Genomic DNA, 27,722 nt, shown 5'->3' on the forward strand with positions numbered 1-27,722 from the left:
GATGAAACTTGGAATGAAAGGGAGTAGTGACAAGTGGTTCCCCGGTCGGAGATAACGGGGTATGTCATGTGACCTGTCTATGGGGACTGCTCATCAGAACATCCAGTATCATCTCCCTTAAGATTGAAAAATAACTGAATTTTGGGTTTCAAAAAATCCCGACATGCAAAGGAAGAATATCCTTCAATCTTGGGATTTTATAAGAAATCCAAAGTTCATAAAAAAACATGATTTAATTGATAGTTCTCATTTTAGATACAACAGGCAGTTATCTTGATGCATATGCCTTAACAAAGAGCATCTCAGTTGGATGAATGGTTCCCTTGTCCTTCTTTGGATCTTTGGAAAATACCATACGAGACCCGCTTCCTTGAATGGACTAGACGCACAAGTGATCTACAACTTGGCCACTTCGATACTGGCGAGTGTTCGCAATGGAGCACCAGCCCGACTTCCATCACCCTCCATAGCAATATTGGACGAGTTCCCCGGCGATGGATGCAGTCTCCACTTCTCTCGTAAGTCCTCCGATGCTTTACCCTCGAAACAATCCACGATATACTTCCCCAATATTGGGAGGAATTTGAACCCACTACAGCAGTGTCAGTCTTAGTTCCAATCTAGGGATTTTCCTTAAATTGAGCAACACTTACTGTCCTGAGCCACCAGTAGCAACAAACAGTCCTTGCAGCGTCGGATGATCATCGATAATAAAGTCACCCTTCACAGTATCAGTGTACCAGCACAATCGACGTTTCATCCACGGTCGATCAGCGAACTTGGGGAAAAATCGACGCAAGCCTTCGCGTAGGGCTTCATCGGCGTCCTCGGGAAGATACCCTGACAGCACATTACTATCAACCTTAGGAGTAGATACAGTCCTGCTGGTCCCACTATCTTGGATAATAACTTCGTTTGCAAAGCCGTACCCATGCTGTGCAAGCTTGAGAATGTTTGAACCCGGAGTTGGCGGGAAGCAAAAGATTCCGCTGCTCAGGTTCATTATCACCGGGGTGGATTCCAAAGAGCGAGCTTCATCCGGTGTCAACTGGATCATTCCGACCGGATGACCTGAGCCCGTAGCAGCGTGGGCTATGTCCAGAATCCGATTTGTCCATGCGCCCGTACTAACAATAACCCTTGAAGCGAGCATGAAATTTCCATGAAAGAGGTTGACGCCCACCACACGCAAACCTTTCTTGCGCAGTGACGTGACCGTACCACGAGGACCAGAGACGATCGAGATTCCCTCGACGCTACACCGAGAAGCCAGCTGCTGAATGCTGCCTGCAGCGTTGGCCCAGCCGCCTCGTCGGTTGAGATATCCGCTAAGGCCGGCGAGTTTGGATGGTATATTAGGGTAGGAATTCAGGAGCTCAGTCGCATGTGGGAGGTCTTCGACGTGGCCTCCAGTAGCTAGAATTGTTTCCCGGGATTTGGTGATCAATTCGTGATTTGCTGTCTCGGATAGTAGGGCAAATCCAGATTCGTAGAATTGATCCTTATACTCTGTTTTCCAGCCATCGTAGGCCTCACGGGCCATCTTGAAATAGACTGGGTCACCATAGTCAATTCGTATAATGCGAGAGATGTCTACGCTGCTTCCATCCACTGCTGGAGGCGTATATCGGTCCAGGACTGTGATATCATTGTATCCACGCTGTTTGAGCTCGAGGGCGGTCGAGAGCCCGAAGACGCCGGCGCCCACAATCACAATTGGATCAATTTTGAGGATAGACATATTTGCTGATAAGGAAAAGCAATCTTGAAAGTTTACATCTGATTTTAACTATGGTTTTTAAATATTACATGGTTAACCCGGCTTTATTCCGGGAGGCCGGGAGACACGGGAACGGGCCGGCTCCGCGTCAATAGACGAAGTAGTATAACCTTGGAACTTATGATCAGTGACAACTCTTCAAATGTTCCAATGCTCACTATTATTCCGATATGGGGTTCAAGCTAAGCCAGTCTTCGAACGCCCTCTCATAATCTTGAAGTTGCAAGAACAATGCCTCTCCTTCGCGGAATTCGAAATTCGGATCCTCTATTAAATTTGGAACGTCCATTGCCGGAGATGTTTTGCTCAGCTCTTGGTGTAACTGGGCTGCATGTTCAGTTTGCTCTGGCGGGTAGGTCACACACTCCGAGGCAACTGTTTTATGTCCTGCAATGCCAGCAGACCCAATTAGAGCGAGGTCAGGTTCAGCAATATTGACTGAAGACACCCCAGAGCTACCAAGGCTATCTTTAGCTAGTACTGGTCCGTAGATATCTCCTGTGGAGTCCGGCAACTTTGCGGCATGCGTATAGACGATGATTTTCCACAGTAGCTGTAAATTCACGGACCATTTTCTTCGCGAGTTAGATCCCGATGAAATGGATTCTGTAGTTAGACCGCCAGGGGAGATGCTGTTTCGTAGCTGCTCGAGTTGATGGACCTAATGGAGCGTTACTAATCAATTTTTTGTCGAAATGATCTGTTAAGATTTACCTGTCGATCAATGTGTGGCCATCGGGTGCCCATACCGCGCAGGAACCGAAGACATTTCCGGAAATTTACTTGTGCCTTGTTGTTGAATACAGGATCGTCGGTAAAACTATGCTGCAGATGGATCGTCGCAACAACAGCCACACAGTGACCTATAGTTGGGTCCGATACCTCAAAGCCCTTCGTCTCGAAAAGTTCAAGAAGATGCACTATCCAGCCGGAGTGCAAAGTGAGCTGTTCAAAAGAATTGCGGAGGAAGGACTGTGGCATCGTTCGTCGAAAGCTCCTCAATCTCATAGAAAGTAGAAATGGATGATTGAGGATGCAAGGTACAGCATGCCAGGCAATCTGGAAGAAAATCCAAGGCCCCCAGTAGTCGCGATGCGCCTCTAGCTCAGCTGGTGGGTGTTCTTGGAATCGGCTAGCGTGAAGTCGGTATTTCAGCGGCATGCAGCTCTCGTGCTCGGTATGCCGGTAGGTTATCATTGCATAATCTGATTGTGGATGCCAAGGGGGATGCACGTCGACTGTGACAGGATCCATGGCGTATCTGCATGCCAAAGCCCAGCCGTCGCTGATATGCATATTAGCTTTATTGAGACCTATATCTAGCTTTGAGCTGCTGCTGCTGCGACTAAGGTCTTTCCGTAACATGGTTTCCAGCGGACTAGAAATATCTTTGAGAGGCGTTGGTTGCACAGATCCCTGGATGTTTTGAAGTATTATCACACTTGCGTGGCATGCCCTTCGCTCATCGTGCTCAGATTCCTCCAAGGTGTTCCAGGACTCCAGGTCTTGACCCCTGATATTATTTATTAAGAAGCAGGCTGTCCTAGTATAGAACCCCGCCCGAACTAAATGACCAGCTAATTGTTGAACAAATGTTAGCCTAGAAGCAGCAGAAAATTTCTAGTCTCTTACCTGTATATTCTAGCATGCTCAGAATGCAGAGCGTCTGAATAGTTGACAACTCTACAGTCCCATTAGCTAGCCGTTCCATGACTATTTGAACTGCTTTTTCGGTTTTAGACTTGATTTCAAGCTCGACTTGGCTATCCCTAATGCCCCGCCCCTTGAAACGAAGGCCTGTAGCTTCCATAGCAAGTACAAGTTCCTGGTCCCTATTTTTTAATGATGTAACTGGAAGCCTCGAGTAGAATAAAGGCAAAGGCTGCGAGTTGCAAAAAGTTAGATAAAGCTGAAGGGCCGAAGTATCGGAAGATTGCGCCCTGAATCAGCTGTTAGCGATCCGGTTGCATGACAAACGGAGGATAACTTGCGGATATAAATAGTCGCTGACAGAATCCTGGGGATTCGATGGGGCAGGCTGAGTTGCAGATAAACTTGTAGAAGACGGGCAAACATCACTTGTTTGACTTTGTTGCCGACTATACATTCAACTCAGCGATCATCATTGGGAATAGTAAAGCCTGAGAACGTACGTAATATAGTCTATCAATTGCTCAAGTTTGCTTTCGATTCTAGAGACACGATCCTCCTAGAAAGCAGTCAGCATCTACATTTGAATAGTTTCAAAAGACATCTTACTATATCTCTGGCAAAGCTGGAGTCTTTTTCCACTTCCCCAATAGAGTATACGCATCTCTGACCTAGCCGCTCGCAGAAAGAGCATGTAGGCTTTTCTCCCGGACAACGTGATTTCTTACGTCTTTGAATTTAAGTATAGAATAGGTCAAATAGATATGTATGGAACAGCTTACCGACAAGGCTCACAGGCTTGACGTGCACGCTTGGAGGGCCGCTCATCTGCCATGCATGTAAGATTCGTATTTTTCCAAGGCGATATTTAGTCCAGTTAGAAAGATTGTTTCAAGAGTTGTTCTCGATAATCAATGATGAATGTGAAGCTTGAAATTTGAAAATCAAATCACAGGACTACAAGGCTATGTGCTTGTATCGTGAATAGATCGGGAACCAGGAATGAAGTGAGGTTGTGAAATGCAAACCCCACTTCTATACAACCTAAAGGAGTTTAGCTTGAGTATCAGATATGCAACTGCCCCAGCCCAGCTAACAATTCCTTTCGTGAAAATATGAAAGTCCTTGTCATCTTCAATGCTTATTGTGCTACTCACAATATCTGACACTGTCTATATACCTAATCCCTGTCCAGGGTACAGAACTAGCCCACGATCAGGCCCTTGATCCAGTTAAAGCATGCCTGGAGTCCCTTCAGGCAGAGCCTGTGACGCATGTCGTAAACAGAAAAAGAAGGTACAATTCCATAATCTAAGGATAAAGTCTTCAATCACTCACGAAGCTAGTGCGATGAGAAACAACCCGCTTGCGCACGATGCATCCGCTTGAAACTGAAATGCGTAGGTTCAGGCATGAAACGCTTCAAATTCCAAGCGGAAAAAGACTATACAGTCCTCGTTTCAAACAAATCTTCAAGATCAAGCCCAAATCATGATTTTGTCGTGATGCAGCCAGAGTCTTTCTTTACTCCCCTAGGTCAAATGGATGTTTACCCCTCTCCATGCTCAAGCCCTGGCAACGAACTTTCACTGTTGAGGAGTGCGTTTACCAAGACTATAAACCGCTCTACTGACCTGCGCTATAATCTCTGGTGGGCCTTTGGTGGATTCCTCGAAGATATCCCTAGACGTCTCGGAACAAATGAGGCGCTGGACCATGCCATCGACACGCTGACGACAGCCCATGGCAGCTTTTGTATCGGTCGCAAGGCGAGTGTTGAGACACTGACAAAATATTCTCACGCTCTGCGGACACTTCGCATCTATCTAGACGATCGGGTCCATGCACATTCTTCTAGTACGCTCTGTGCTGTCATGGTGCTGCTAGTGTGTCAGACTTTCATGGGCCAGTCGACTCAATCCTGGTCAGGCCATTCTGAAGGCGCAGCGCAGATTCTCAAAGCTAGGAAATCGTTTGGGCCTCGAGATGAATTTGAGAAGAAGTTGTTCTTGTCACTACGTGGAAGTGTCGTACGTCCAGACTCGTTCCTGTTTGATACAGGTATATTAATCCGTACTGACGATATATAAAGCTATTTGAGGGTCTTTTCAACGATAAAATAGACCTCACACCAGAAGAATGGCACGATCTGGTCAGGAGTGAATTCGACGAAACTACCCCAGATGGCAGAATATTACGCTGTCTATCTCATGGCCCAGACCTGATGAGACGCATAAAACACACTCACAAAACAGGCGGCGACAAAACTAATCTCCACGAAGAAGTGTGGTCCACCTACCAAACCTGCAAGATGAATCTTAGCGAAATAAAGCTCCGAGCATCAGAGAACGACATCGCAGCTCTGAACACAACCCAAATGTCCAGGACGGAAAAGCTCATTGCTAAATTGATGTACGCCCATTACCAGCGTACATACGGCATAGGACTTACGATTACGCTCTTCTTTAATGGATTACTTAGAGTACTAGGTGTTCGGGATGGTATCGCGACCTTTGATGCGAATTATCTGGCTGAAGAGGCGTTGGCTCTTGCGGAGAGGTCGGTTATCTATAGGCCTGTTGGGGCTGCGTACCTGATTTTTTGCTTGACTTTTGCGTGGGTAGCCACTTCGGAGCCACGGCTGCGGAGGAGTATTATGGATGCGTTGTATGATTATAATGACGACTTTAAGATACGGGATTCGGGGAAGTTAGAGAAGGATCTTGAGTCGAGTTTTGATCATTTCCATCTTGGGTTTAACCTTCAAGATGGGTGACCCAAGGTTTTAGAATAGACTATATGTGAAAATGAGAGCCATACTTTTATAATGGAATTCATTTCTAAAGAGTAGGAATTTCTTTCGTGTCTTCAAATTTGGGAAAAAGTTTCTGGTGGCATAAGTAGAAAAGGAAAAATTTTGTTCATTGGTATGAAATAAAAGGCTAGGAGTCTCAAGATGGATGAGAAAAGAGTCCAAGTGATGAATACTCAAAAATAGGCCAGAGGTAGAGAAAAAAGCAAAAACAAACCCCATACGCTATGCGAAGTGAGAGATCAGACAGTGTGAACAGACTAGATGGCGATGCACAAGGGCCATGTTATGATCGGCCGCAAATCAGGAATTGGTCAAATGGAAACTGCCATGGACATCTCCTATCGGTCAATTCCACCCAAACATTAATCAATACAAACCCAAGCTCAGACGAGAGGGTTAACGATAAGGGATGGAAAGATAATAAAACGGGGGAGGAGGAAGTATTCAAGGACGGGAATTGCTTGTGTACAGGCTTCTAGGAATGGCAAAGACCGACGAATGTGTGGGTATTTCCGTGACTTCAACTTCAAAAGGACAAGGCAAAATAGCAGGCTAAAAAGAAAAAAGAGTGAAGACGCCGGCTCTTGATTCACCACATATCATCATCATCGTCATCATCCAGTTGAACATCGTCACCAAAGGTTGAGTGCCCATATTGGTATTGGCCCATGTCGTAGCTACCATGACCATTTTGATAGCCGGCCTGCTGGTTTCTCTCAGCCTGATAGCGATCATGTGATTCGTCCTCGTAGTCATACATGGACGGGTCATCATAGGCACTATCTGAATACTGCTGTTGCTGTTGAGACTAAAAAGAGATTAGTGAATCGAATTATCACTCCTAGCCGTGGGGTTGCACTTACTTCCTGGTATCGCTGATATTGGGTGTACTCATCTGGCTGGTTCTGAGCTTTAGATTGTTGTCTCTGAGATCCAGAGGAAGTCACCGCAATTTGGCCTTGGGGATGCATTTGCTGCACCTTTTCCAGATATGAGTACATGAAGTTGCTTAGCAACACCTGCGAGAACAGAGCACGTCGGGGATTTGCAAGTTTAATATGAGCCATGCGGTAGATTGCACGCTCTTCAAGTATGGAAAATCGAGTCCAAGGATAGTCAAGGTCTGCCCGCAGCTGCCGAATTGGAGGGTCGGGGGACAGGTTGCGGGACAAACTCTTCCGATGGTGGTGACTTTCTAAGCCGTGCTTCTTTTTGCTGCCACCAAATATGGAAGAGAAAATTCCGTCTTTCTCCTTCTTGTTGTCTCCTGAAGCCCTTCGAACACCATCTTTGCGTCGCTCTTCTTCCAGTCTTGGATCCAAACGATCCAGAGCGAGACTTTCGCGGCCCTTGGAGGTGTTTTCCGCGGATGACTGCGGTGTATCCGGACGCGCTTGGTGATGGGATTTGTCGGCATACTTCGACTTACTCTTCTTAGTATCATGATCTTTGTCCTTCTCACTTCCCAGCAGCCAATGCCAGCTGGACTTGCGGCTACCATCCTCCTTCTTTGACTTCTTGGCCTCCGATTTACGGTCTTCTGACTTTCGATCTTCGGGCAAGGTCGGGATGAAAGACAAGCTGTCTGTGCGAGTATTCTGACCAGGGATCATTTGGGTGCTACTGGCCAAATCATTAATTGAGGGAGTGGTATCTCTGCCGGGGTTGGGATTCATTAAAGAACGCTTGCTGGGAGTGGTATCCATGGGCGGTTTTGGCTTGGCAGAGTGAGCGGATGGCACATCGCGCTCCGGTGCTCGGCTAGTGGGTGATGGACTTGAGGTTGGGCGGTTGGATTCTTCCGGAGGTGTTTCAACGATAGAAGGAACAGTTTGATTGGATTGAGGTGTGTTCACAGTGGAACGACCATTCGTGCTGATGCGAGAATGCCACTGGTGGCCATGAGTAGAGTTGTTCTCAGTCGATGAATCTGACGCAGTGTCGGGTGTCGGACTGGTTATAGCTCGTTCCGGCTCGGCCTCTCTACGGTGGATCGGATCGAATGTTGTTGAGCTAGCGGGGGGTGTTGGAGAATGAGCAGCACCGTGCGATGATGAAGAGGGAGACCGGGATGTTCGAGTTACGGGGGCTGTATCTGACGACATGCGGCTGAGCTGCTCGTCAGTCTTTGGAGCTGACCCAGCGGATTCTGAAAGGCCTCTCCCAACTCTCTTGGAGTAAAGCGGCTTCTCGCCCTTCTTCAGAGTGGTATTCTTTCGGTATTGTGTTCGCGTTGCTCTTCGAAGAGTGCCCAGCCCCGGCGGAGCTGGAGGTAGAATTGGCTTGTCTTCGGCTCCAGAGACTGAAATACTCTGGATTCCCTTGATCAGTAAATCCTTATTATTTGTGTTTGAATCATCGACCAAAGTCTCCAATTGTTGCAAGTTTGGACTCAAGATGCGATCTCGCCTCGTTGACTGAGAGCGTTTCCGCTCCAGCCGTTCCGCACCATCTGTGTAACCAGTAGAAATGTCGATCTGCTTCGATAGCATGGACTTTTTTCGATGCAGCCCGCTGCCAGATCCCTGTCGCTCAGGGCCTAAAGAAGAAAAATCAACCGATTTCCTTTTTATTACGTCAGCCTTGCTCTCGAGAAACGACTTGAATTCCATTGGTGCCAGCTCTGGATGCAAGCTCGCTGGGACCCAAAACAAGCGAGAGGTATCATTTTCGTCGGTCGAGGGGGAGGGTGGTAGAGATGGAATCGAAAAATCACTGCCAAATGATGGAAGATCAGGATCGCCTGCAGCCGCGACATCCATTGACATACGCCGAATAGCAGCCAGATTGTTCAGCTCTTGAACTACCGCCGCAGGATCGGATTCGTAGTCAATATCGTTCAGAGGAAAGGAAGCGGTCGCAGTTTCGGAGGGCAATCCGGTCAAATCCGACCCATAGTCACTATCTCGTTCAAAGGACCGTTGGCCAGCCAGGGGTGGTCGTAAGTGTCCTCCATTCGTCTGCTTTGTTTGACCTGAAGTCGGTGAATATTGTAGCGACGTTGGAGGCGGGGACTCGGAGCCTGCGGCGGTCCGCGGAATTGTAGTTATTGACTCGCCGAGAGGGGAAGATATATAACTGAGGCGTCTTGCATCGTTGCGTTCATTTCGATCGTAGTCGTCGTTGTACATATGCCCGATGGCCTCGGTCACATGGTGGTTTGGGTCGCTAATCGACAGATGGGTTGTATGGGCCCTCCGCGCCGCGTGTCCTCCGCCAGCCTCGGGGACATTCATGGAAGCCTGACCGTTCCAACAAATGTTAGTTCAAAAGATATTCCTAGCAGAGCCATAACTAGGACCGATTCAATCCACGATATCGGAGCACGAGGGGCGATCTTGGAGGGGCTATTCGGGGTCAAGGAAGTCGGTGTGGAGGCTCGCCCGAGCCATCAGGATAGATCGTCAAGAAAGAAGAGTGGTGAATAGCAAGACGAACCTGCATTGGAGGGGAAAGCTAGAAAGCTACAAAGCTACCAAAAGAAGCCCAATAGAGCCAGGGACGAAAGGGCGGGCTCAGGAGGGGGGGGGCTGCGTCACTGTTGCAAGTACAGGAGAACGGTCATTGAAGCGGGGATATGTTGAAAGGTCGAAGATCATCATCCGGTAAATACCGGGGCCGTCATTTGATATTGGATGAAGTTTGGAAGGAAGAGAAGAGATTCAAGGATGGAAGTGGATTTTGGCGGGAGGTGATTCGGTCGCAACACCTGACATGTTCTAGTTCTAGTTCGATTAACTCTTTTTTCAGGTCCTTTTTTTCTCCACTTTCTCAACCCAAATGAAACAAAACAAAAGTCTGGTTCGGTCTATCGTTGATCTTCCTAATTTGGAAGGAAAGATCTACGATGGGTATTCACTTTATCTCAGAATACTGGAGTACTAACTAATACTAACTCCACTCTGATATTTGCTTCCGCATATCCGCATTTCCGCATTTCTACATTCCTACATTTCTACATTTCTACATTTCTACATTTCTACATTATCTGGCCTAGGGCTTCTACCTAACCCCTAATTATACCAGTCGAAGCCGACTATTTCATCAGTTGACTTCACCGTCGTTTAGGAACAGGGGTCGAAGTGTATATCGAAACACTTTTGAATTAAATATTATTCCCTTCGATTCCCCGCATCGCGTTTTCTTACCAATGACACTATAATATGGATGCAGTGTCACTTTACACACGAGAAAGGGAATGGTTAGGCCTAGCCTGCGGGGTGTGCAGGGGCGTAAGCAAAGGAAAGAGAAAAAGGAGGAAGTTGCCATCCTCAACGAATGGTAAGAATAAGGTTATTTTGCATAATCATCCAATACTATGAACGCACATGATTGGTGTCGTAATAATAGGTCAAGTCCTCGAAGCTGAGAAGAGAAGTGAAATAGAAAAAAGAGAGGAAAAAGGAAAAAAAAAAAAAAAAAAAAAAGAACTCCAGCGCTCAGTCATAAGCGTATCAGATTGGAATCATGGAAAAGAGAGACCAAGCCTTTCAAACCGAATCAAAGCTGAATATGTTCACGGGACTGATACGGTGTGCACGGGCTTGTAAAGTGTGCTATGTTTAGGAAGTATCGACATAGTTGCTGAGAATACCGTCAGCTTCTGTGGTCAGCAGCAACAAGGTGTCCCATGCTTACCTGGGAAAGATACCAACTCGGTCTCCAATTCGACCCGTCCACCAATCCTCGGCCTTTTCTGTCCGCTTCAAAATTGTAATAATCTCCCCCTTTTTGAATCCCAAGTCACCTTCTTGATCCGCGTCGAATGTGTAGAGCGCAACCACCTGATCCGCACGTAATTCAGCAGCTTGACCTGTTCGTTGAGCAAAGACAGGCTTGGGAGCAGTAGGGCGGGTGGGTCTGTTGGAATACCCAGAGCTGTTGCTTTGGCTTCGGTTTCTTCCATAGCCATCCTCTTCCTGAATACGCGAGGTCGCAGAACGACCCACTCCACCGCCTCCGTTGGGTCGATCATAAGTGTTATCTGCCCATGTATTGGATCGCTGCGGGCGGTCACGGTATTCGTACTCATTAGTTGTATTAGCGCGATCGCGACGATCGTAATTATCATGTCTATCTTCGTAGATTGGATCGTTGTTGTACATAGATGTGCTGTTCGTTCTGCTGGAATAGCCTCGGAAGGCATTGGATTTGAGGACCTGCATCAGGGCGTCGGTAGAGGGCGGGGGTCGAATGGAGCCGGTGAGTAGCTGTGATGCTGAGACACGGCTATTATACATCTTCTCGTTGGCATCTTTGCGCTCCACCAGAATACTACCTTCCAAACTGACACCCGCGAAAAGACCCTTGGTTTTCGAGTAGGAGAAGACAGCTGCGACGCCCTTGGTGCTGGCCGCACCAGCGGCTTCAGCATTTCGACCGATTGGTCCTGCAGCTAGCGAGACATTACCACCTAGCGTGAGAGTACCGGCCTGAGAGAACGTGCGGACAGCGGACGCATCATTGAGGATGAAGACGAAATCGGTCAATTCAAATCCAATCTGGCCACCCACGCCGCCGCCGGCCGTCATGATAGCTGACGGGGCTGACCAGGAGCCATCACCAAGGCGAGCGACGACAAGACCAGATCCAAATCGACCAGAACCGATGAAGCCAGCTTTCAAGACTGTGAGAATTGCCAGTCCCTACAAAGAGCGAGTCACGTCAGCCAAACAGTCTTAATACCGCGCGAGTACGGGAATATTACCTTTGCATTTGCGAGGACGTCCGGTGGAATGACCTTGTCGGGTCCAAAAGCGCTCTTAGGATCGATAAATGAAGTCAAGATCTTAGACGCCTTTTTGCACTCACCTATTGCGCGTGAGAGTGGTTAGCCGGGCGAGCCGCAAGCGATTGCGGGGAAATGGGCAGGGGATAGAAATGGGACATACTGCTCAAAGACGAAGGCAGTGGGTTGTGGATACCCAGAACCATATTAGAGGTAGTTTGCGAAAGGGTATGAGGTGATTCAAGTCAAAAGAAAGAGGGAGTGAGGTGATGACCAGATTTCAAATGTCGGGCAGTGTTTAGTCAGGATATGGCGGAGCCTTGGAAAGGTGGACCTCGTGCAGTAAATGTACCACCTTTCAACACCAAAAAGTTAAATGCTAATTCTGGACATAAATAACGACGCATTCTATCTTTCGTGGTATTCTCTCTTCAGTCTCTTCCATCATACTGGCTAATACGATTAATGAGGGGGGTCGCAATATTAGTGGGACATAAGTACCAACTTTACGTTAATTGTGTTTAAACTACCGAGTATACTTTTGGTATTAAAGTATTAACTTGAAACTGATAAGTATTTATATCCGGTGACTACATATCAATTACGTAATGTAAATTTATGTAAATTTATGCATGTTTCATAGTTAAGATAGACGCTTATCGAAAAAAGTCATCGCTTTTATAGTCATATCCCTAAACTCAGGTCAGCAATGGAATGGATTAGATAAGGAAGAATAACATAGTTAAAACAAAAAAAGAGCAATCCATGGATTGTTGACGACGCGACCAGAAGGGAAATCCATTCGCTGATTATCTAAACTTCACCTAGATTTCATCTTTAACAATTCGACACCAACTCTCTAATTTTGTAGAATTATGATAAATTTATAAAACTCATGAACAGTCTCCAAGAAACTGATGCCTATCATCCCAACTCAGAAGATGTTTTGTGTAGGCAGTCTGCGTCTTAACTCCGTATACCCCGAGATCGGGGATTGGTTGTTGCGACCCACTTTCTTGGCAAGCTCCCCATCGCCCGCGTATTCCTATCAACAACTACAACTCAAATGATCGCCTAAAATATGGCTACTGGTAGGTCTGATCTCAAATCCAAACGCTCCTGCTAATAACCCACAGTCAGGATTTGTGTCTGTGGTGACGATGGCACCGGCAAGTCTAGCCTCATCACCTCGCTGGTCAAAGGCGTCTTCGTCACAAATAAGATCCAGCCTGTCCTCCCTCAGATCACGATACCTCCCTCAATCGGAACCCCAGAAAATGTGACCACAACTACGGTCGTTGATACATCGGCTCTGCCACAAGAACGATCCAACCTGGCGCGCGAGATAAGGAAGGCCAATGTGATTTTACTTGTATACTCCGATCACTACAGCTATGAGCGCGTCGCCTTGTTCTGGCTACCGTATTTCAGATCGCTTGGTGTCAATGTACCTGTCGTGCTGTGCGCGAACAAGTCTGACCTTGCTGCAGCTCACAGCGAGGCGCAGGTGATCGAGGAAGAAATGCTTCCTCTAATGGCGGAGTTCAAGGAGATTGATTCATGCATTCGGACTAGCGCTCGTGAACATCGCAATGTGAACGAAGCGTTCTTCGTTTGCCAAAAAGCAGTCACTCATCCTATAGCTCCGCTGTTCGATTCCAGGGAGGCCGCTCTGAAGCCTGCCGCTGTGGCTGCTCTACAACGCATCTTCTATCTATCCGACAAGGATCGTGATGGATATCTATCTGACAAGGAGATTGCGGAATTCCAAACACGGTGTTTCGGGAAGCCTCTCAGCGTGGAAGACTTGGTCCACATCAAGGAGACTATTCAGAAAACCTACCCGGAATCTGTCAACGAAGCAGGCATTGGCTGCCACGGATTCATACATTTAAACAGGCTCTATGCAGAGAAAGGGCGGCACGAGACAGTGTGGATTATCTTGCGGGCGTTTAAGTACACCGACAACCTCTCTTTACAGGAAAGCTTCTTGCATCCGCGCTTCGAAGTGCCTCCTTTTGCATCGGCTGAACTTTCTCCAGAAGGATATCGTTTTTTTGTGAACCTGTTTCTTCTCTCTGATAAAGACAATGACGGGGGCTTGAATGACGAGGAGCTGGCACTACTCTTCGCCCCAACCCCTGGTCTGCCTGCATCATGGGCCGATGGTTCGTTCCCGTCTTGTACAGTCCGTAATGAAGCCGGGCATGTAACACTTCAGGGCTGGCTGGCCCAATGGAGTATGACAACTTTTATGTCACCAAAGACTACCCTTGAGTACCTCGCATATCTAGGTTTCGAGTCTTCTGATCGAAGTAACCCTTCTATCACAGCCGCATTGAAAGTGACGAAACCACGCAGAAGGCGGCAACGCCCTGGGCGTGTTGGTCGGAATGTGGTACAATGCCATGTGATCGGGGCTCCTGGGTCCGGTAAGTCGGCCCTGCTCGATGCCCATCTTTCACGCGGATTTAGCACGACATACCATCCTACTATTCAACCTCGTACGGCAGTGAACACGGTTGAGCTACCTGGCGGAAAGCAGTGTTATCTGATCATGGACGAATTGGGTGAATTGGAACCCGCCATATTGGATAACCAGGTAAAATTACTGGACCAGTGTGATGTGATCGCATACACCTATGACTCGTCTGACCCCGATTCATTCTCCTACATTCTAGAACTCCGAGCAAAATATCCTCACTTAGAGGAATTGCCTGGTGTCTTTATTGCCCTTAAAGCCGACCTGGACCGAACCACTCAGCGCGCAGAGTATCAACCCCATGAGTACACAGCTATGTTAAATATGCCCAGTCCGCCACTCCATGTGAGCGTGACTTGGACTTCCATTCAGGAGGTCTTTGTGCACATTGCAGAGGCGGCCATGGAGCCTAGCACTGTCTTCCCACGCAGTGAAGAGGATGTTGAAGGGAAATGGATGTCTTGGGGCATTGCGCTTGGAGCAGTAGTCTGCGCCGGGGCGGCAGCAGTCATGATATGGCGTCGTGTTGGAAGTTGAAAAGGATTTTTTTTTAAAAAAAAAAAAATAGCGAAGGATAACTATCTATGTTAAAACAATACCCAATGAATGAGTTCTAATCACTTAGGTATAGGTACTATATTGGGTTCTGTAGGACGTAAAGTAGATATGGGATGGAATATCATTGTCCAAGTCTCTATGGCTTAGTCGTAAAACAAAATACCTGGTGCTACTACCAATTGCTTCGTCATTAATATGATGGAGATGATAGCGCCAAGTCGGCACACGAGTTAAAGCCGGCCGCCCCGCCAGGCACGGAACTTGCTATCTCCGCTCATCTTACCCCGGACGACTTCGCTGATCTGCCAACTCTCGCAATTTGTCCTGTTTTCATCCCATTCTTTAGTACCCATTCGGACAGGCCCTGTTCGTTCAATAATTGTATGACATTGTCACCTGTCTTACAATAAGCCCGGAAAGCTTCCGCAGCGCGACTGGAAGCTGCAATCTCACCATCGCCGCTTCAGCATCAGCTCCAGAGTCTGAAGAGAAAGGCTAATGGGAAGCTGATACTGGTGTATTATCCTCTGCAGAGACGACACAATACCCTCGTCATCCGAGCTAGCCTTGTCTAGCCTGTGTCACACCACTGTTCTCTTGGTCTTAATACAGGTCCTATTGCCAGATTACCGGCAATTTGAAAATCTGTAGCCATGTTGTAAGACAAGCCTCGTCACACCCTGAAGCCCATAATTCCCAAATTCATTGTGAATCTTAATCGTGAATCTGAATCGTCAAGGCATCATTTCACATCGCCTCAAAAGAATCTAGCGCCATATTGACAATTGGATCTCATAACATATTATTTTTTTTCATCATGAACTAATTAAACCCATCAGTATATTACCACCCCCTCCTCCACGCTATACCATCCCCATAGCCTATGCTGCGGGGGCGGCGAATGGTATGGCGGTCCCTGTTATCGAAACTAATAACACGGTCACTCACCCAGAAGGGGGATGCCCTCTCCAGATGGGAGAAGGTATGTGTAAAAATGGGAATTTCAGAACGATTCTGAAGAAATGCACCCATTGCATTGGTTGTTAACCACCTTACTAATACTATTAACCATCGTAGGAACATACACACTTAAAGATGACCTTCTGTTGGCAACACCACCGCCTCACCCCTCCGAAGCACCGATAATCAATCCAAACCCCCTTTCAACTGTTCCAACACCTCCAACATGTGGCGTGAAGTTATCTCTGGTTACCCTCGATCCTCGCAAGAAGCCACCTACTTTTATGAAGGCAATATCACCGGTTCCTCAATTTGGAGACGGCAATCCTGCCCTCGCGCCGCCGGCCCAACCAGTAAAGGACAAGGATGTGCTGAAGCGACGGAAGCCGAAAAATAATATTATCAAGAGCAGCTCTTCTTTTGTCTCAAGAGTCATCACCCACGAGACCTCGGCAAAACGACTGAGTGAACGTGACCCGAATGGCGTGTTTGCCTTTGCCAATATCAACAGAGCTTTCCAATGGCTTGACCTTAGTTCGGCGCAAAAGGAGGAGCACCTTACCAAGGTGCTCTTCACAAAGGCGCATATGCTATGCCATGATATCAACGAATTGACCAAGACTACCACCCACTTGGATGTTGTCATGGGCTCATCTGCCGGTGACATCATATGGTACGAGCCCATGTCACAGAAATATGCTCGTATCAATAAGAACGGTGTTATCTGCAATTCCCCAGTCACGCACATCAAATGGCTTCCCGGGTCTGAAAACCTCTTCATGGCATCACATGCAAATGGATCATTAGTGGTCTACGACAAGGAGAAGGAAGATGCAATGTTCACCCCAGAGCCTGCCACTCCCCACGAGCATGGACCGAGCAGATTCCCCCTTGCAGTTCTCAAGTCTGTCAACTCGAGGAACCAGAAGAGCAATCCGGTATCACTGTGGAAGCTAGCGAACCAGAAAATTTCGAGCTTCGCCTTCTCTCCAGATCAGAGACACCTAGCAATTGTGATGGAAGATGGCTCGCTCCGTCTGATGGATTACTTGAAAGAAGAGTCAGTTGATATCTTATTACGTCTCATGTATTCTCAGCTAATTAAAATAGGATTCTGGACATTTTCGGCAGCTACTACGGCGGCATGATTTGCGTCTGCTGGTCGCCCGATAGTAAATACATCTTGACCGGTGGCCAGGATGATCTCGTGACAATCTGGTCTTTCCCCGAACGGAAGATTATCGCAAGATGCCAAGGCCATAATTCATGGGTGTCGTCCGTGGCATTTGATCCGTGGCGTTGTGATGAGAGGACCTATCGTTTCGGCAGTGTTGGTGATGACTGCCGGCTACTTCTTTGGGATTTCAGTGTTGGCATGCTGCATCGGCCTCGTGCGGTTCGTTTTCGCCAGTCCTTTAATCCAGTCTACGAATTCATCTGACTCACTCGAATAGCACCACCAATCATCCGCTCGTAATCGCAACAGCCTTTATATACCAAATTCTCAGCCCGACCACCGACACCGTGCTGATAGTGGCGGTAACCGGATGAGATCCGACTCGAATAGAACAGATAAGTTCGATATTGGTATCGACCCACTGGCGACTCATCCCGTTGAGCCACGTGCCCGAACGGCCTTTTTGCCTCCAATCATGGTTAGTTCTATAAGCAGTTACAATTTCGTGATCGAGTGCTGAATATACCGCAGTCCAAAATTGTTGGCGAAGATCCTATTTGTTGGCTAGGATTCCAGAACGATTGCATCATGACATCTTCCCTCGAAGGTATGTGTTGATTCTCTTGCTATCTCAACTAATATAAGGCTGACCATATCATGATAGGCCACATCCGAACCTGGGATCGTCCGAATGACAGCGTGTTCAGCCAAAGCCAACGCCTGTGATATGAATCTTTTCACTCGTTTTAATCTTAAATACCCAATTTCATCAAGCTCAAATGAGCAGTCTCATGTATAATATCGACCACAATCTTTAGTCTGTACAAATCAAAGTTTTGAATTCCCTCCCAACCCTTCAACTTCAAATTCAGTCGTACAAAGCAAGAATGTATCTCTCAGGGCCTTTCTATACTCAGCAAATGCACATTAAACCATTTTGAATATAACTCACCGACAACCTATATCTCTCATTAATAGCCTGATAGTCCTCTCCAGCCAACATATCGCAAAAATGCCGTATAGACGGATAGTGCACGATAGAAATCTCATTCCACCATTCCTGCTCAGCTTTAGATCCACGCGAATCAGCCAAGAACCCCGACGGAGACGGCACTACATTGCCGACTAGCTTAGCATCACCACCGCGTTTCCCAGCCACAGGCACAAAAGCCTGGCCATATTGGTAATAACTCTTCTTCCCATCTGGAAAGTTGAAATGCAGCAGATTCAACATGGTCACTGGGCCAGGATGTTCTTTCGATAAAGAGGCCATGAACTCCAAGAGCTGCGGTGAAACTTCGAGCTTTTGAGATGTCTTTTTGCTGCCTTCGCGGAGGATCTTGTCTAGAGACCCTGTGAGTGGGATTGTCGCGGCTGTGGTTTTCAATTGTGCCGAGTGAGCTGAGTAGGCTGAGAGAAGCTTTGAGGGGATTCCGGTCGTTAGTTTGTATTCGGCTGTTATGTTTTTGCGTAGATGGGTTGGGATTGGATCTTGAGTGTTTGGATTGTCACTTTGGAGGAGCAGTAGTAGGTCCCAGGTGTTTGTCGCTAGTGGGGTGTTATCCAGTATTGTTGGATTGATTACTATGTGTCTTGGGCGAGAGGCTACGATGATCTTTGTTGAATGTTGGAGTTGTTGAAAGAAGGATTGTAGGTCGGTGTTTTTCGAGAGCGTTAGGAGGTGGAGAGTGAGCAGAGGCATATTGAGATTATTTCAAGAATGCAGATGGCAAAGAATGATGAAAATGGAAATCTACTGAGCTTTTTAGGGCTTTAAATGGGTTACACCATGGCGTAGTCTCATTGCGGAGAAATCAGTTTTCAGCCGAGGTATATGGTTCAATGTTTCCGGAACCGCCTTGATTGGTGCAATTCGAGCAGACAAACTGGAATTCATATTAAATAAGCAAAGTCATCTCATAGATCCTCTGGCATTATCAAAATCATTGAAATCATTTAATTCAAGCAGAAATAACCTCGAAACCCCGAATACGATCCATTCCTCCCAATCTCTACCCAAGTGGCAGACCCGACACTCTTCCAAGGTTGGTAAATTTTAACTGCACTTTCAAATCAAAACTCGTGCATTCGGAAAGATCTTTAAAGTGCCAGTGCCACAAGGCCCAAAAGTAGGCTTCCGGCATTCGGGGGTGAAAGCATACCGGCCGCGTTCGTGGTCGTAGGAACTGCAGAAGTGGATGTGATTGTCTGCGTGTGCTTGCTCGTAGTCGACGAGGTAATCGTGTCGGTCAGTGTGGAAGAAGCTATCAATCCAAGTCAGTATCTCTACTCTATATGATGTTCAAGTGATTGAAGCGGATTGAAACAAGGCCAATAATGCAGATGGTAGAAGTCTTCGTACTAGGGGTAGACGCACATGAAGCTCTTATAGAAGAAGAAGTAAGGGCAGAAGAAGCAGTAGATGAATGAGGGATGGTATGGGTAGACGAACTGATGGATGAGTGAGTAGCAGTCGAGGAAGTAAGGGACGCTGCTGAAGAAGAAGTATAAGAAGCAGAAGTCGAACTAATAGAAGTGGTCGAAGAGACTGGGAGGGATGTATAAGCTGAGAAGGAAGTGGGAAGCATCGAGCTTGATGCATAGGTAGCAGCAGAAGCAGATAAACTTCCACTGGCAGTACTGGAGTCCTTACCAGAGGTAGAGGCTTCCGTAGCCTTAGCTGGAGTCACATTGAACTGCTGCGACTGAGCTAGAATACCACCATTGGGCGAGACAAAGTTGACTTGGTACCCCTTTCTATATTGTTCGGGTTATAGCAATCAGCCCTGCTTCAAAGGGACTAAGAATAAAAGAGGCACGTACCCTACGTCGACATTGACGTCTTTGGCGTTGATTGTGTATTCGCCCAGACTAGTATCCACATTGGTTGCAACCAGATTTTGCGTGTTTGGATAGACGGCCTGGTTGACCAGGTAGATGTCCATAGTGGGTGGATCGGTTCTAGATGTAGGTGGGATTTAATACTCTGGTTGGCCACACATTGTTTGAAAAGAGTATTAAGGGTACTGACGATACTGATGACCATCTCACTGTAATAGAGTTGGACTGGGCAACCCTCTGATCTACCGCAGGTGTTTTAATCTCAAGACCTGTGTATGTATTAGACATGAGAACACGCTCTATGGTTCATTCCAGTCTTACCTGAGGTAGTGGCGGCAAAAGCTGCTAGGATGGAGACGATGGAAATACGCATTTTGCTTCGAGTTAACCATCAACTAGAAAGACTGATATGATTCTGTATACTTTGTATCTTGAAAAAGGTATTTGGCGGGCCGTGATAGTTGAAAGGGAGAAGAAGGAAAAGTCGGTAAGTAACATGTTGTGGGCTTTATAAGAAAAGGAAAGCAGATAAATCCAAAGGTCTTAGCTCATGCCACGAATTCGTTCCTTCCGAACCAGACCTCTACTCGCGATGCCTAGCGTCATGTCTCATGCTCCAAGACTTGATGGAGTACAAGAAGCAAAGGCAATGACGATATTCTCCAAGGCTGTGATGCGTACTTGAGTGGCTTATTGTATCAAATAGTTGCCTATTTGAAGATCAAAGGCTGATGTAGGTTGTAGAAGGTCTATCCTTGGTCTGAACTCCAATCTCTAATCGGACAATTTATGCTGCGCAGCCTAATCGGCCGCGCGGCATAGTTCCTGTGCTGTACCTGTATATCTCGCAAGTGAGAGGGTCTGATGCATGTTGGACCTTCTATTGTCGTTTAATTGGTCCAGGTACATAGTCTCTGGGATCACCGCTGCAGCCTGTTGAGTATGGGTACCGATCACCTGTAATTATCTCGATACTTGGCGAGGAATGGTTACTCAGTCAGCACGTAGATAGATAAGGGTCAATATCAGTATTGATGCCTAGATTGCCTAAAGAGTCTGTTAATAGGTTTCATATCGATGTCCGAGACACGGGAAAGGCACGGAAATTTTGACTTACCACCATAGCACCCGAATAATGGCAGACAGAACTCTTCTTCATGAACATCGAATGTCGAAATGAGAGACAATACCCAAGGTCAGACAGCAAAAGGGTCTTAGCACACCGGAACTGCTGGATTCCATGAGTATGTTCTCTCATCATGGTCATGGATCTATGTAGGACAAGAACAAGGGCCGAGCCCACTTACGTTTCCAATATGACCTCCACATTTACAGTAGTTTTCGAAATCAGTTTTACCGCTAATAGTTTTGGTTAACCTTTCATATTCTAAGCTGCCAAAGGTAGAACTACACAGTAGACTGTAGTGGAGTTTTCGACCTCAAAAACTCTCCACATATCCACAATAACAAAAGGTTCCAATGTTGATTCACGGAAGTGTTTACGGCTTGCTCAAAGTTGTTTGAACTTGTTTCACCAGGGCTCAGAATTTCACCCATCAGTTGGCAAGCGGTGTCATGAGTATGAAGCGGTGAGCTCAATTGGTAATATCTTCGTAGTTCTCCCAAGTTTATTCATTCTCAATTCAACCTCGCACAAAATTCCATTTCCATTTCCATTTTCCAACGTCTACGCAGATGCACTTGAGATTCGTCCCAAAAGTATTCACCATGATGCCTAATAAGGAAGAGACGTACTTCTCTGCATATTTTCTGTATCTTTCAGCTTCCATTCGCCTTCGAATTTATGAGCCTGGTTGAGCTTCCCGACACCATAGATCTGAGCCGTTCTCCTCAACCCGTTCTGGAAGACAATTATGATGATAACTTTCCTTCTGATATACTAGATAGTGATAAACTTCAAGCAGAGTTGAGCTTAGCTTGCTTTTGAATTGACGGAAGCTATATACCAAAGTCTCATCCTTTGTGTATAGGATCTTTACATTGATTATTATCAGAATAATACTCACCGACCACTTCTGACACTATCATCAGATTATCTGACCAATCTTTCTGATCTGCTAATTGTTTTAAATGAGACTGAACATCGTGATGGTATACGTGATGCCAGCACTTGGCCTAATCATGCGCCCTGTGCAACATACATGTACGGTAAAGCAGGTTCGAATAGATCTCACCTCTATAGACTAGACGCCAAAGTGCAAATCTCCCATCTTCAAAGAGCTCCATCTCAGAACAATGAAAAAACCAGGTTCGACCTTATCGAGAGAATGCAGCGAGAATGCAGCCCTGGAGCTCTCTAAATATTGTCCCCCAAAGTCTAATCTGTGCTCTCAGAACAAGAATGTATGGGCAAGTTCCTAGCCAACATCTAGCCTTCTCATCTGAATCTGCATTTTCTCTACGATGTTGCCGATCCCGAAACAGCCAATTCGATCACACAGCCACTTTCCAGCCTCCCAACTCTAGCAAGCTACGACATCCGGCTGGCCCAACCTCGAAAAGAGACGCTTCAGCAAATAGCAACCACAGTATCTAATTGATTGACTGGCCAGTACTTACAACCAGCTCCTTCTCTATAGTTAACTATAAGAGAAATACCCAGATAAAATGTTCTGTTTAGAATTTCTGTCATTTCAGAAATATTGAAGCGAACAAGGCAAACGGGGTGAAGAGGTTAAGGAAGTTGGTGACTTATTCGAAGAGTTTCTAGCGAGAGGTGCCAGAAGGTGCTGGGACCAAGACAACATCTTCTTCTGTGTCTATTGACACCTCCTGATTGTTGACTTTGATTTGCTACTCGATACGGTAGTGGAGGTTGGTGGTCTTCATAAATCTTTCCCCGTCTTCCTATTCCCATAGTTGAAGGAATCTGAGAGGTCATGGGCTTGAGTTACTTGTGCAGTCGTCTTCATTTTCAAGTCCACCAGATAGCTAAGGGTCTACGATAAAGGGGCTGCGAAAGTATCCTGATGTTAGAGCGGATTAATATAACTATCGTCAAAATAATATAGGCTGAGTCATCTCTAAAAGTAATCTCGTTAGTTAACGTGCGTCACGGTTGACCGAGCGTCCCGGTTGATCGAGCGACGCATTTGGAACTTAAAAAATCTAAGATTTTCAACATCAACTTTTAACACCAAAACATGAATTAATTATCTATTTAACGCGTGTAGGACACTGGGTATATATATGGCCTTTGGTTCCACAACCTGAACAGGTGACGAGTCGCCTAATAGTAGGTAAAGTAGGCAATGGAACATCTTCTATAGGTTGTCCAGGAGCATCCTCTAGGGATATATATTCAACTCTACCATTCTCCTGAGCAACCACGCTTTGCTACAATTCCTCCAAACTCCGAAGACTCCCTTCATGGCCTCTGTGCTTCTTGCTAGCCGCTCTCTTTTTTATCTTTCTCTTCGCAGTATTCTCCAATCGCTGAATACGGTCTTCCATCATCATCATCCGAATCGCCATCTGAGTATGCGCATCTTGCGACCGATAAATTTGTCGTTTTAGAGGTGAAGTTAAAGCTCCTGAGGAAGATTCGAGTTCTTTCTTGATAGCAGAATTCGATTTTTGGACTTTTGAGTAGCTCCAAGGCCGATTTGAGTCACTGCTGCTTGAAGAAGTAGGGCGTTGAGGGTGGTCGTGAGGGGGGGTCTTAAGGGGGGTCTTGAGGGTGGTTTTCGACCATGATATTCAGCTTTTCTAAAACATGATTAGCATCCAGGGGTACTAAACCAGCGCCCCTGAAGCTATTCACTATAGTAGATGCTTTAAATGTTGCTTTACATATATAAGGATAGATTTGGAGGAAATCATCCTTATCAATAGAATCCACTCCATTCTGTATTTCAGCACTAATCAGGCCTCCATATACCTTTTTAAGCACCGAAAAACATCCTACATCAAGAGGTTGTAATAGATGGGATGAATAAGCTGGCATACATAGACAAATAATATCGTTGTCCGCGCATAGTTGGTCGAATTCTGGCGTACGATGCGAAGAATGACCATCTAAAACCAACAGAATATATCTCCCTTTCTGGACCAAATTAGGTATAAAGTGGCTTTTCAGCCAATCTAGACCCATTAGATTTGTAGTCCAACCAGTTAGGCTAGTGTTTAGTGACCATTTAGGGGGTAGATGGTCAAACCAACGCTCCATAAAATGTTTCCCTTTTAGGATGATATAGGGCGGAAGCGCAACACCTTGGGCGTTGATAGTCTCAATAATAGTAACCCACTCTCGATTTCCAGCTTAAAGAAGCCTTCGTTTACCATAGTAATCTGAGGAGCATATAATATACTCTGAAGATATAACACCCATCGCAAATCCAGTCTCATCGAAGTTATAGATATCCTCTGAAAGGATACCATATTTTGTGACTATATTCTGGACGAGATTAAACCACCCTTGGATGACTTATGGATCTTCTGTCTGCGCCCTCTGGATATCAAGCGCCCGAGATTTTCGCGTATGAAGAGATTCGGTGCGTTGAAGGAATCCTGTCACCCAGTTTTTGCCAACTTTAGGGGGGGTGTCGGAGGGGACAATTTCGCGGGTGCGGAGGAGCAGATTCGCCATATTTCGGCACATTTCATGCGAAAAAGCGAATCCTCTAGCGTCCATATTAAGGAGCCATTTTTCCATCGATTTCTCCTCACCTTTAGAGAATTTATGGCGAGAATGGCGAGTTATGGCCTTCGATTTGCGACCTTGGATTCGCGCTTTCAAAGTTGAGACAGGAACTGAAAAGGCGCGAGCAGCGGCAGCAGCAGAGGAGTATCGTTCATCTTTAATAGCCTGAATTACTAATAAGACTTTACTCTCCTGCTGCTCCAAATCTTTCGATTTTTGAGTGCGAATTGGAGGCATTGTTGGTGTTAGAAAAAGGAGGGTCGATTTCGGGGTAAATATTTTGAGGTGTCGCTCGGCCAACCGGGACGCTCGGTCAACCGTGACGCACGTTATTTAGAAGACATTTGTTAGTTTATCAGGAGAGCCAGATTCAGTTTAGGGCTAATATTGAATGAGATGTGCAACAGGTAGCAACAACCTTAGAAATGAAAATGTGATATTTGGCTACTAGAGTTAGTTCGCTATAGCATAAGTGAAGTGTTCTCGTCATGCAGTAAGAATAACAGAGCAGGCGGATCATAAAGTGGGGTGAAGGCGGTCAATAATAGGCTATTATCTGCAAGTTCTGCGTCTTTGTGTATCTTGATTAGGTTCATATCTAGTAGGTAGAACAAAGACTCGGTGTTTTCTTATTTGGTGTCTGGATTTCAACATTGAAACCCTGATTCCTTTTCTGTTTTAAGAAATACTATAGATCAGGTGCGCCTTTAAGCCCACCCTTTTCGAACCTTGGAACCTCCTTGAATTGCTATCATGGAAAACTCCAGCAATAACCTTTGGGCGGTGAGATAGTATCATTGTAATTCTAATATTAACCTCTATTTCTGACTCTGGCAATATTAACTCACTAGGAGCTCGAAAAAGCCTATTGTCCCCCAGTTGACTCTGCTCTCTTCGCTGCAGTTGCATCAGACTTTGATCTAAGCGACCCTGAAAGTGTCAAGCAGTTTCGTGAAGTTCTAGACTCTATCAAGGGACTTGCCGTTCAACAAGAAAATCTTCCCTTTGACCCATCTGGTACGGCTAATAATAATGTTGCTGATGAGGGCGACTTTGGAGAGATGCTTTCCGATGGAATACCTACCCAAACAGACATGACCAGTACGCCCTCATTGCTGATATCCGAGAGTGGTGGAAACTCTTCTCGTGACGGTTCCAAATCTCGATTTACTTACACTGTCATGGCCGATGGTTCTCTTGAGCTTATTGGGGCGACTTATGATGATAAAGTCGATTCCCTTTTGCAAATGTTCCCAAGCGTGTCTCGTCTCAATGTAGAGCAGACACTGAAGAAAAGCAACCTTGATATCGATAAATCAATGGATATCCTGCTGAATCTAGCATTCTTTGACGAGTCACAAAAGGCCGAAGATGATTGCCAAATATTTATGCCCAAGGGAATTGACGGCTTTGTAGAAACCAATGGAACTGGTCGAGCAGCCCGCAAGAAGAAACGCAAGAAAGGCTACAAGCCCCCACTACAGGGGGCAAGTCCCGATGATATTCCCATTTTCAATAAATGGGAAACCGGCAAGGCGGACATCGAATTCATCTGTTCTAGGGCTCCCAATCTTCTTCAAGAGAAAGTCAAATCTGCATATCATGCGAATGGGATGTTTCTGCCTGCTACGATCAGAGCCATGGCTCTTGCCAATGTTCCGAAAGAGCCCCATGATTTGGACGAGGATTCTGTGATGTCAACACAATTGGCTGAACTTTCACAAAAATATCCCTCTATATCAACAACCACGCTGGTCGGGTTGTTGGCTATTACAGACAATATGATTTCCGCGACGGAGGATCTGGCAGCAGTCATGGTTCAACAGCCACAATCATCATTGAATGACATTATCAAATTCACTGCCGCTCCAATTGAACTCGGTAATGAAGAAGAGACTTCCACTCATCAAAGCCATCAGAACGAAGCATTCGGTGTCAACTATGAACAGGCACGAGCAACTGCCGATGCGCACTTTGCAGCCGGCTTAGCTGCATATCAACAAGCAGGACAAGCCGCCCGTCGCGCCAAGTCGAATCACCTGTACAGTGGTGCAGCAGCTGTGTATCGCCAACGGGGTCAAGAATATCGCGAACTTGGAATGAAACATCTATCAATAGCGTCGGACAGGCTTGTAGATGGGCAATCCTCTAACTGTGACCTCGATCTACACGGTGTCACAGTGGCCAATGCAACTCGCATTACTCGCGATCGAGTTGACGCATGGTGGGATGGCCTGGGAGATACGAAACACGTCCGCGGAGGCGGCAAGCACGTACATGGCGGTTTCAAGATTGTCACTGGCGTTGGTAATCATAGCCATGACGGTACTTCCCGGTTGGGCCCTGCTGTGAGCAAGATGCTAATGCAGGAGGGCTGGCGAGTCGAAGTAAACCGCGGCTTTCTTCTTGTGCTAGGCAAGGCTCGACGATGAGTATATCAGTTTTGTATACGAACCTTCGAACGGAAATATTCAATCCTTCCTCTTTGATACATATTTTTCACCTTCCACATATCCTGAGGTCCCAAGAATACCTGCCAAACATATTCGGTCTGTTCACCAGGTGGATATATGGAGTACCAGGGCTATGATATCCATGGATATCCATGGATATCGTCTGCACTCAGATTCCCAAGATAGCACTTGCTGCAGCCCCTGAAGGTCTTGTATATTCGGTGACAATGAATTCTTCGCAGGTGTCATGAAAATTTTACAGTTTAATGTCGCTGAACCTGTCAATACTGCTTTAATGTCAAAGAGAAGGTTGAAATTTATCGCGGAAACAATAGGGGACTCAGAAGATATCCGTCAATGGGATGCTGCTGAAATCTCAACATTCGGCCCGATTTTAGTTATATTTAATGATTCTTAGATACTATATTCTTATCAAGTGCATAGAGCTTTATCAAATCAATACCTGCAAAATCCATCTGTTTTTTTGCATTCAAGATTCCATTTGTAGAAACGTATAGAAGCTCCCCCCGCAAATTATGGATGACGTAAAGTGACCGAATTCTTACCAACATTTGATCTCGATTTCACAATATTTATCGCTGCGATCAATTACAA

At 46.2% G+C, this 27,722-nt stretch overlaps 10 protein-coding genes across 10 annotated transcripts; 4 read left to right on the forward strand and 6 right to left on the reverse strand.

Annotated features, from left to right (window-relative positions):
• Positions 1 to 396: 396 nt before the first annotated feature.
• Positions 397 to 1,741, reverse strand: N7495_004293 (NAD(P)/FAD-dependent oxidoreductase; the record flags this gene model as incomplete). Its single annotated transcript, XM_057206944.1, has 2 exons — positions 397 to 592; positions 654 to 1,741. The coding sequence occupies 2 exons, from the start codon at positions 1,739 to 1,741 to the stop codon at positions 397 to 399; spliced, it is 1,284 nt and encodes a 427-aa protein (XP_057064624.1).
• Positions 1,742 to 1,940: 199 nt separating this feature from the next.
• N7495_004294 (uncharacterized protein) lies at positions 1,941 to 4,265 on the reverse strand (the record flags this gene model as incomplete). The annotated part of the gene is made up of 8 exons (XM_057206945.1): positions 1,941 to 2,441; positions 2,495 to 3,357; positions 3,413 to 3,577; positions 3,633 to 3,720; positions 3,792 to 3,879; positions 3,934 to 3,989; positions 4,040 to 4,160; positions 4,213 to 4,265. The coding sequence occupies 8 exons, from the start codon at positions 4,263 to 4,265 to the stop codon at positions 1,941 to 1,943; spliced, it is 1,935 nt and encodes a 644-aa protein (XP_057064625.1).
• Positions 4,266 to 4,669: 404 nt separating this feature from the next.
• Positions 4,670 to 6,206, forward strand: N7495_004295 (Zn(II)2Cys6 transcription factor domain-containing protein; the record flags this gene model as incomplete). Its single annotated transcript, XM_057206946.1, has 3 exons — positions 4,670 to 4,726; positions 4,777 to 5,460; positions 5,523 to 6,206. 3 exons carry the CDS (start codon positions 4,670 to 4,672, stop codon positions 6,204 to 6,206), a joined length of 1,425 nt encoding a protein of 474 aa, XP_057064626.1.
• A 628-nt stretch (positions 6,207 to 6,834) lies between these two features.
• N7495_004296 (putative telomere silencing protein Zds1) lies at positions 6,835 to 9,481 on the reverse strand (the record flags this gene model as incomplete). Its single annotated transcript, XM_057206947.1, has 2 exons — positions 6,835 to 7,053; positions 7,109 to 9,481. 2 exons carry the CDS (start codon positions 9,479 to 9,481, stop codon positions 6,835 to 6,837), a joined length of 2,592 nt encoding a protein of 863 aa, XP_057064627.1.
• A 1,326-nt stretch (positions 9,482 to 10,807) lies between these two features.
• Positions 10,808 to 12,179, reverse strand: N7495_004297 (SYLF and SH3 domain-containing protein; the record flags this gene model as incomplete). The annotated part of the gene is made up of 4 exons (XM_057206948.1): positions 10,808 to 10,829; positions 10,884 to 11,890; positions 11,953 to 12,056; positions 12,137 to 12,179. The coding sequence occupies 4 exons, from the start codon at positions 12,177 to 12,179 to the stop codon at positions 10,808 to 10,810; spliced, it is 1,176 nt and encodes a 391-aa protein (XP_057064628.1).
• An 875-nt stretch (positions 12,180 to 13,054) lies between these two features.
• Positions 13,055 to 14,992, forward strand: gem1 (ERMES complex Ca(2+)-binding regulatory GTPase GEM1; the record flags this gene model as incomplete). Its single annotated transcript, XM_057206949.1, has 2 exons — positions 13,055 to 13,064; positions 13,110 to 14,992. The coding sequence occupies 2 exons, from the start codon at positions 13,055 to 13,057 to the stop codon at positions 14,990 to 14,992; spliced, it is 1,893 nt and encodes a 630-aa protein (XP_057064629.1).
• A 674-nt stretch (positions 14,993 to 15,666) lies between these two features.
• N7495_004299 (WD40 repeat domain-containing protein) lies at positions 15,667 to 17,876 on the forward strand (the record flags this gene model as incomplete). Its single annotated transcript, XM_057206950.1, has 7 exons — positions 15,667 to 15,671; positions 15,853 to 15,995; positions 16,091 to 17,033; positions 17,084 to 17,369; positions 17,428 to 17,628; positions 17,682 to 17,757; positions 17,815 to 17,876. 7 exons carry the CDS (start codon positions 15,667 to 15,669, stop codon positions 17,874 to 17,876), a joined length of 1,716 nt encoding a protein of 571 aa, XP_057064630.1.
• A 142-nt stretch (positions 17,877 to 18,018) lies between these two features.
• Positions 18,019 to 18,852, reverse strand: N7495_004300 (uncharacterized protein; the record flags this gene model as incomplete). The annotated part of the gene is made up of 2 exons (XM_057206951.1): positions 18,019 to 18,057; positions 18,103 to 18,852. 2 exons carry the CDS (start codon positions 18,850 to 18,852, stop codon positions 18,019 to 18,021), a joined length of 789 nt encoding a protein of 262 aa, XP_057064631.1.
• Positions 18,853 to 19,441: 589 nt separating this feature from the next.
• On the reverse strand, positions 19,442 to 20,095 carry N7495_004301 (GPI anchored serine-threonine rich family protein; the record flags this gene model as incomplete). The annotated part of the gene is made up of 2 exons (XM_057206952.1): positions 19,442 to 19,907; positions 19,974 to 20,095. 2 exons carry the CDS (start codon positions 20,093 to 20,095, stop codon positions 19,442 to 19,444), a joined length of 588 nt encoding a protein of 195 aa, XP_057064632.1.
• Positions 20,096 to 25,407: 5,312 nt separating this feature from the next.
• N7495_004302 (uncharacterized protein) lies at positions 25,408 to 27,086 on the forward strand (the record flags this gene model as incomplete). Its single annotated transcript, XM_057206953.1, has 2 exons — positions 25,408 to 25,437; positions 25,506 to 27,086. The coding sequence occupies 2 exons, from the start codon at positions 25,408 to 25,410 to the stop codon at positions 27,084 to 27,086; spliced, it is 1,611 nt and encodes a 536-aa protein (XP_057064633.1).
• Positions 27,087 to 27,722: the final 636 nt, after the last annotated feature.

Source organism: Penicillium taxi, assembly GCF_028828555.1.
Source record: "Penicillium taxi strain IBT 34144 chromosome Unknown utg000003l_segment0_segment0, whole genome shotgun sequence".
Lineage (NCBI taxonomy): Eukaryota > Fungi > Ascomycota > Eurotiomycetes > Eurotiales > Aspergillaceae > Penicillium > Penicillium taxi.